This window comes from Microchirus variegatus (assembly GCF_963457635.1).
Source record: "Microchirus variegatus genome assembly, chromosome: 13".
Taxonomy (NCBI): domain Eukaryota; kingdom Metazoa; phylum Chordata; class Actinopteri; order Pleuronectiformes; family Soleidae; genus Microchirus; species Microchirus variegatus.
Window position 1 is genome coordinate 16,924,966 of NC_139814.1, and position 9,376 is coordinate 16,934,341.

The window sequence follows — 9,376 nt, forward strand, 5'->3', positions numbered from 1 at the left end:
GGGGTGACAGCTCTTTGAAAAGTAGTTTCTCTGTCGATGTCCCTTTCCCTTTTTCTGTGTGCATGTGTGTGCCATCATGTCCTTGGGATATTTAAGCACATGTATATATGCATTTCTTCACAGCAGCCACTGTGTTGCTACAACATATCACAGGGTGTGTCAATGTGAGCTATGTGGTTTGGAGATAAATACCTGTGCTCTTTCAAGTAGGCCGTGAATCTTGTTGTCATTTTTACTTCCTTTTGCTGTCCTACAAATCACTGTGCTGCATCCTCACTGTTGGAGAAAGTTGGTTGGAGCTGCTAATTGTTTAAATCCTTGCATTCATCTATAAATTATTCTGTGTGTGTGTGTGTGTGTGTGTGTGTGTGTGTGTGTGTGTGTGTGTGTGTGTGTGTGTGTGTGTGTGTGTGTGTGTGTGTGTGTGTGTGTGTGTGTGTGTGTGTGTGTGTGTGTGTGTGTGTGTGTGTGTGTGTGTGTGAAACCTAAGAAATAAGCCTTTTGTTGAGGAGAAGCGTAAACACACTTGAGGAAGTGAAATGTTTCCTTGTATGACACCCACACCAAACTCCTATTTACAATATTACTATTATTGTTCTACTTTGGAATATTGTAAGCTTGTGTTAATAATGATCAAAGACTAAAATAGGAACTATATTGAAATGTAAGGATTTGCTTTTATTATTATTGCTGTAGTTATTATATAATAGTTGTTATATTTCACAAATAAATGCTAATTATAGCATTAATTGTATACATATATATATATATATATATATATATATATATATATATATATATATATATATATATATATATGTATGTATGTGTGGGTGGGTGTATATGTATGTGTGTGTGTATATATAAAACACAAAACTACAAAATACAACACATCTAATAATATTTTTTTTATATAAACTAAACCGTATATGCATCATTTTATCTCAATATATATCATTCAAATTCAAATTCATATATAGGTCACTGTCAATATTTGCCGATTTACTGCATTTATGAAATGTGGTGTAAAAAAAATAGAATTAGCCAGAATAGCATTGATATAAAATTCATGTCTAAAGTTATTTTTTCCATATGTAACAGGCCTGTTCCAAAAAATATAAAAAAAATCTGGTGCACGTCTATTTTAGGCCACATCAAGGACGCACGGATGAATTCTTCATCCAATTTCTGCGTCACCTTCTTAAGTCAAGAGCTTCAAATGTCTGCCCTTCTTTTCGCGGAACCTTAATGGTTTGTGTCAAACATCTGTCATCGTGCGCGTGTTTATTTGAGGGCCTTAATGGGAACCAGCAGCCTCGCAGGACCAGATTCTGGCGATGGGACAACGTCCAAAATTTCAATGGAGTGAACCAGTGAGCTCGTTTCTGCGCTTTGCGACGAGTCTGAACGTCTTTGGATCAAACAGCGTGTTGGAGCTGGACTGTGACCGCGTTGTTGAGATGCTTGTTTGCCCAGCGCTGTGTGTAAACTGTTGTTTAGGTTTGTGTGGCGGTGAGACAACAAGCTCTAACTGTGACCGATGGTTGACCCCGGGGTTTCTTTTGAGGATCAGCTGCGTTTCTAATCCACTCTGTGTGGCTCCTGCAGAGCGAACAGCACAAGGGTCTGAATTCAGGGAGAAACTTCGAGTTTAAACTTCTCAAAAAGATACAAGAAGACCGAGGCCGCCCAGAAGTATCCAGGAGAAATAACAGATTAAGCTTAGAATTTCACTTATTTATCCAAATTACGCACAAATGAATGTATTACTGAGTAAAATCTAAATTAAAACATAACATTCTGCACTATGTCAGAACTATTTTTTTATTATTTTAATTAAAATCGACAGACCATGACAATTTTTTGCAGGTTTAGAAAAACAAATAATATTTTAGTCGATCCCTGCAGGCAAAACTAAATAAAAGGACGCCAGATGTGGGTTTTAGAGGGACAGCTGTAGAAATACGATATAACTGAAGGTTTTTCTTTACGTTTTTGTCATTATTTTGCTTCTTCAAGAAAGTTTCGTCCAATATAACTATACAGAAAAGCAACTTGTGTATTTATTTAGTTTTGTATTGTGTTCAAGATTGTTACTGCTTTAATTCAGAGTGCGTTTAAATGTTTTTGACGAGTTATGTGGCAACTACTTTGTCTGAAAAAATAATAAAAGCTCGAGGTCTCGCCACGAAATCTTAAAGCCAGAATTCGATTTTTTAAATAGCATAATACAATTTAAAAACGTTCATTAATGCATTGTCTACCACTTTATCGTCCACGTGAGGGTATTTTAAAATAATCATCTTTCTTAACAATTGAATTATTCTGATGCAGTCTGGAAATAGATATTTTTTATCGTCTGAAATGTATCAGAATGTCTGTACATTAATTATTTTATGATATCAAAAATCATTCACTCGGATTTAATCGAATGAAGCAAATAACTAAATGTAATTATTTTTAATTTAATATCTACAATCCACTAAAATATGTTCCCCCCATATTTAATTTAAATTTCCATCGAGTTTTTGAAGAAAACAAATTGAAGCCGGCCTTAAAACTGACTAAGATTGTTTCATAAAACAAAACATTTCTTAATCATAAAATATATTACATTTTTGTTCGCAATCTGTACGTAATAATTTTACTTTCACCTCATTTACATCCAGATCTTCCTGACAAACACGAACACAACTCTGGGCAGCAAGTTCCTCGAACCGAAACTAAGCGTGTTACAGGTGTGGCCTTTGTCCTGTAGAGTAGAAAAAACACCTAAACAGCATCGAAAATGAAGTGTTAAAGGTTTATAAAAGACAGACTGCCAACACAACTTACTCTCCTTTCCTCCAGTGAATGAGGCAGAGCAGTCTCGTGGCTCCAGTTCCTGCAGGTAGATCCAAGGTAAAGGTGAACGTCGCTCATTAATCATAGCTGTTTTTGCCCATTTATGGGAGGATGGACTCGCACCATGCACACCAGGAATTAAAATAGCAACACAACCGGGGAATTTCCTTCCTTCTTTCTTTTTAGTTTGAAAATGGGAAAGAAGAGATGTATTTCACTGAAAATGACACACACATTGGAATAAATGAATTAAAGTATATTTTGATGTTTCAATTGCAGGAACAATTAAAATATTCGTATACAGATGTACAAATCAGACGTATAAGAATAAATTATATGACAGCCAGTGCTGCAAGTTTTCACATCTTGTCGTCAGGTGGTGGTGATGACACCTCCGTGTAACTTAGGGAACTGAGGAGTTGACGCTGACAGGGCCAGTGGGGGCCCCACATCCTTGTCGATAGCATAACCTCGATGTTTAATCAATACGAGTTTCTTTTTTGTGTGTGTGTGCCTTCAAGAAGCAGAGAGCTCGATGAGGTTGTCATCACAAATGACGCGCGGCGCCTCCGCGCTCCCATCTCCTCTACGGATAAACACGCTGTTTTTTTATGCCAATAGTGATTTACCCCGGGGGACGAGAGCGCGCACGGCCGCATACATTGAGCGGACAACGCGTGGCTTCTCACGGACACGGCTCTTCTCCCTGCAGAGCTTTACAATCAAGGTCTGATGGGTTAAAATAAAAAGTCTCTCTAAACACATGAGGAGTTCTTTTTTTGAGATAAACGCACTTTAATATTCATGACTGACCCGTAAACGTCTCTCTGGACAAAACCCACGTTGCTTCTGCTGCACTGGATTACACATAGATAACAGATTAAAGCCTGTGACATATACTGTACATGACCAGTGATCCTGGTTTTCACCCACAACTGATAAAACTCAGCATCCCAGCGTCCGGTTAACAATACATGAAAGCACTATGCATCATGCAAAAACCTCACACAACAGACATTCACACAGACTCACAGGCCTGAAACACAGAGGAGCTACTTTAACAATGGACTCTGTAAGGATTCATTCACGAGGTCAAACTCGTTGATTGTGTGATGCCTAATTGACGACATCCAGTGCAACCAGCCTGGCCGTGGCCATGACGCACAACTTTGGCACATTTGAGGTATTTGTTTGAGTGTGTACGTGTATGTGTATGTGTGTGTGTGTGTGCATATTTACATGGGTTCATTCAGCTCAATTACTGGATATCATTGGTGCAACGATTATTCAAGGTTAAATTTCAAAATAATGTGGACACATTTCAAACATAAACTACATTTCTTTGGATAGTAATTGTCTCGTTGGTGAACACAACATGGTCCTGCAATAGAAAACAAATATATAACCCAGGAATAGTCCACATCATTGTCCACAATCCACAGAGTGCACTCACTCATTCTGAATGTCCACACAAGTTATCAATGGAACCGAAACTTTGGCTTTGACGCACATGCGTGGACACGAGCTTTGGTTTGCACAGGCCGTCTGTGGCCCAAAGAGGCACAGAGGCAGTGGATTCTTAATTGGAGGAGTAAGGATCAGCTCCGGTGGAGGACGGCGTGGAGGGTGGTGGAGAAGGAGAGGATGGGGCTGAAATAGACTTCTCAGATGTGGCATCGTCCGTTTTTTCGTCAACGCTCTCTCCCGGGTCGGAGGATGAAGCTTTGGCTGGAAGCAGTCCCTCCTTCTCCCGCTTCTTCTGCTTCATCCTCCGGTTCTGGAACCAGATTTTGACCTGAGTCTCGTTCAGCTGCAGCGCAGCCGCGATCTCTACGCGCCGCGCTCGGGTCAGGTACTTGTTGAAGTGGAACTCCTTCTCCAACTCCGTCAGCTGTTTGGTGGTGAAGTTGGTCCTGACCGTGTTCGGCTGACCTCCATAACCGTACTCTCCTGACCTGCCTGTGGACAGAGAAAAGAGAATGAGTGTTGCTGATTAAACATATGGGGAAGTTAGTAGACGACATTAATCTAAAATCTGACAATGACTCCTACTTTCCCATGGAGGAGAGCACAACAAAGTTTGCATAACAAAGTTTGCATAACAAGCCACGAAGTGACACATGAACTCAGAAACTTGATAAGTTGCTTTGTAAACCAGTACAGACATGACACTGTGCGCCTGTGCCATGTTGCGCACCACTTGGCACGTACCTGTCTTTGGCGGGTTCCTCTTCACTTTCATCCAGTCGAAGGTCTGTGCCGAAGACGCGGCTTCAGACAGAGGTGAACAACAAGCCTCCAGGTGAGCTGCGTGCAGAGGTGACAGTGGGTTGGAGCAGCCAGGGAAGGGGGTTGCTTGCTCGTGCCCACCGCCGTAGGCAGCGTGGGCATACTGCAGCTGGCCCAGGGGGGCGCCACTGTAACTTTGGCGATGCTGGGAGACCATGGGGGAGGAAATGTTACCAGAGTACATCAATGGGCCGCACTGAGAAAATCCAGCTGTTGAGTCCACTTCCTGATTAAGCGCGTAAGGGTTATAGGCAGCACAGAAACTTTGGGGTCCATAGCTGGAGCTGCAGGCCGGATGGGCCCCGTAGGTGAGACCCAGAGAGCCCACAGTGGACTGGTATGAGCCAGGCTGATGGGGGACGCCGTCAGGGGAAGACCTGCTCGCCATGAAACGGTCATCCGCGCCGCAGTTGTTTACTGTCACCGCACACGACTGGAAAGTTGTCAACCCGTGGTCCGAGTGGAAAGCCCTGACAGAGCATGAGCCACCTTCACCGCTCATCACCGTGTAGTCTAGGAAACCGCTCATTGTAGCATTGTAAACCAGCACTGAGGGGCAGACACCCTCTGATCTGCTCTCCTCTTACCCTGAGTGACCGTGCCAACCTTTACCTATACTCTGTCCTGATCAGAGGGAGGACAGGGGCGCACCGAGAGATATCAATGAACGGGTGCTGTCACGTGGGCCCAGGTCAGCCAGTGAGGCACTTGTCTTTATCCCTGTAGGCTGTGACAGATTGGTGTTTGAGTGGCTATTTAAATTCCAGGCGCTCGTCGATCAAGGTGACGCGCGCGTCGCCACTAATGTATTGGCCGAGCAAACAATGAGCTGCGGGGCAAACGGCGGTGGACAGCTCCGGGGTCGCATGAAGCAAGCGAGCGAGGAGCGGAGAACACGCGGCGTCCTCCTACACCTGCTGTGCGCTCGGCCACCCGCGGCAAGATTAACGCGTTTCACCCTCAGTCACCTGTGCAAGTGGACCTGACTCTCTGACCTCAGGTATATGTGCTCTATTTGTGGACTACGGGACTAACAGAGGTGTGTGTGCGTGTGTGCTTGTGTTTGTGTGTGAGGTGCGCGTGCCAGCAGTCGGCAGCTTCACACCCTTGTCCGCGCGCAACAGCAGTGCTGTCATATTTAATAGTTTCATTCTCGTCTGGGTGGATGGATCGCTTGTGTGTGTGTGTGTGTGTGTGTGTGTGTGTGTGTGTGTGTGTGTGTGTGTGTGTGTGTGTGTGTGTGTGTGTGTGTGTGTGTGTGTGTGTGTGTGTGTGTGTGTGTGTGTGTGTGTGTGTGTGTGTGTGTGTCTTAAAGGACCCATTTCTGGCACAAACACTGACCTTGTCAGGACCAGTATAGTCCTCATCGAGACCAAAACCTGGTCCTTAATGAAACAGAACCTCATTTCAGATGATCTGGTTTGGTTTAAGATTTGAATTGGGGTTACGTTACGGGAATAACTCTTTGTTATAGGCTGTACAAAAGAATGGAAGTCAGTGCAGTGACATAAGAAGAATAGCTGATGGTGTGTGTGCGTGCTTGTGTGTGTCACTGCCACGGGCTATCTGTGAGCTGTCTGTGTCCCATTCCCCACGCACAAGTGTTTCACGCTTTAACACTGCGAGGGATTTGCTGCACAAACATTGTCACAGTTTGACAGTGAGAGAGAGGAGCGGCATGCGGTTTCCCTCCTGACACAGATACAAAAGAATGCGATATAACTTTCCTATCCCCCCTATAAAGGTCGCATTAGAAATGCTTGGCTGCTTTTCATTATACTCGCTTTAAGGTCGCAGGTGATGATGTAACAAGACAACATATTGATCATTAAGATGATGTATTAATCTTTCTCTCTCTCCCAGGGTCATGAGGTCTGGTATGTAGGCTATACTGTGCTTTTACTCCCACATATATTCATTATGAATGTATGATGATCAAATCATCTGATAATGCGAGGGTAGTCGTGGCGCTAATGCGCACACGTAGCCCGAGGTGCGAGCGTGGGCTGATTATCCTGTTTAAGATCATCAAATCAAGCTGTTAGAGAAATGAATGGCCACGAGAAAGTTGCGGCGGCGATGCGGGGGGGGAGAGGGGAGGAGAGGGGTGGAGGAGGAGAGGGGTGGAGGAGGAGAGGGGAGGGGGAGGAGAGGGGAGGAGGAGAGGGGAGGAGGAGAAGTGGGGAGGAGGAGGAGTGGGGAGGAGGAGGAGTGGGGAGGCTGTGCGTCGGAGAAATGCTGCAGAGATCAAGAGGCAACCTCTCACCGAGGAAGGAAAAGGGAGGGGAGGGAAGGAACAGGGAAGGAGGGAGGGAAGCAGGAAGTATCACATGGATAGATCAGCGCCCCCTTTGGTGATATGTGGAAAATACTTCAAGACATATTCCCACTGTTTATTGATTAGATGGATGGCTAGATGGCTAGATGGCTAGATGGATAGATAGATGGATAGATAGATGGATAGATAGATGGATAGATAGATAGATGGATAGATAGATGGATCAGACAGACAGACAGACAGACAGACAGACAGACAGACAGACACACAGACAGACAGACAGACAGACAGACGCAGTTATTTTTGTAGTTATCACTGGTTGGGTTAAATATAGTCGTGGAGCAAAGTTCCCACTAGTTTAAAAAACGCATCGGGGTCAATAGAACTCCCACACTCCTCCACTCCCTCCCTCTCTCTCTTCTCCAGCTGCCTCTGCGGCCACAGTGACTGAGTGAGTGGGTGAGTGGGTGCAGTGCTGTCTGCCTGCCTGCTTGTGGAAACTTCGCCAGGCCCTGCAGCTTTCTTTCTTGGCTCTTTGTGTGAACACATGTGCGCAGAATAGGCGCGCTGTCTCGGAATGATTTGGTTACACATGGCCCTTGTGGTTAGTCAGAGAGTGGAGGAACAACCCCTCCTTTTACCCCTATAGGCCAAAGCCTATACTCCTTAAACACACACACACTCATGGGCGCACAGAACCCACTTGCCCAGCCTGACTGTTAAGGTTCAGTCAGTCGATGAGCTCCTTATGTCTTCCAGATTACTCGATAAACCGCTAAATGTTGCAGCTTATGAATTCCGCACGTAAGGATGAGTTTCGAAATCGATCCGCACAGTCCAGTGTTGCAACCGGTGTTTTTTGTTGTTGTTTTTTCCCACACTTACAATGCTGTTAAAGTGGAGCATCCTATTGAATCAAACTGATAACTAATAACTGATTCCCATACATCAACTCAAGCGCAATACAATAAAACAAGAGCGGCCATCATGCGTATATTGAACTCGAGGACCTACACAGTGCAACACTAACCGATGCACCAATAATGCTGCAAAAAACAACCCAACCTCTGTTGATAAAGTCATCCAAACACAGCCTAATGATGCGCTGTATAAGCGATATACGTGAGCTATTCTTAGTAAACACAACCTAGTCCACAAGTAGTCTGTTAAGAGCCGAGTCTACTTTTATCACACTGGGAAAGAGTTGCAGCCTCATAACCTGAGCGGGCTGCTACTGTTGCTGCTGCTGTCGGAGAGCCAGAGTCGTGTTTAAACAAGCTATAAAAATGAATTATTACCAAACGCACGCAGAGACTCGGCCCCTTTTAGCACAGGAATTGGGGAGTCCCATATGAAAATGTAAGTGGGGTTTTATTTGTGCACATTACGCCACAATTGGTCTCCTTAATGTCCGCCTCATTCATGCCACGGAGTGATTTATGAGCTCCTGAAGGCAAACATGGCTCGCTTATTTGCCTGCAACATGCACACAATGTGGGGAAAAAAAGCCCTGTCATGCTTTGAGAACTGTGCTGGCGGTTCTTTTTTTTTTTTGCTTTAAAAAATACGTATAAAAAGTTTGAGGATGAACACAAATAATTTACAAGTGTTATAATGCAGCATTAAGCGACCCTGCGGCGTTTGTGTGCACATTTCACAAGTAATTTCACTAAATTAATTTAATTAATAATTTGTAAATTACCAGTTAATTTTCACGTAATTTTCTGTGATTTTAAAAATAATTATTGTATTAACACCAACGTTGTATTTAAAGTTGTACTGCCGTAACCGTCCGTTTGTAAGCACACACACACTTTTCATCTCCCACTAAAGTGATTTGAATATTGTGGAAATTAAGTTGTATGATAAAAGTTACATTCAAACATGCACGTGCCTTCCGAACTCAGTGTGGTTTAATCTAGTTATACTCATTGCCAACCTGTTGGTGTAATTTGCATAAACCGT

General features: G+C 43.8%; 1 protein-coding gene across 1 annotated transcript; it reads right to left on the reverse strand.

Annotated features, from left to right (window-relative positions):
• Positions 1-4,423: 4,423 nt before the first annotated feature.
• hoxa1a (homeobox A1a) lies at positions 4,424-5,662 on the reverse strand (the record flags this gene model as incomplete). The annotated part of the gene is made up of 2 exons (XM_083899297.1): positions 4,424-4,799; positions 5,052-5,662. The coding sequence occupies 2 exons, from the start codon at positions 5,660-5,662 to the stop codon at positions 4,424-4,426; spliced, it is 987 nt and encodes a 328-aa protein (XP_083755423.1).
• Positions 5,663-9,376: the final 3,714 nt, after the last annotated feature.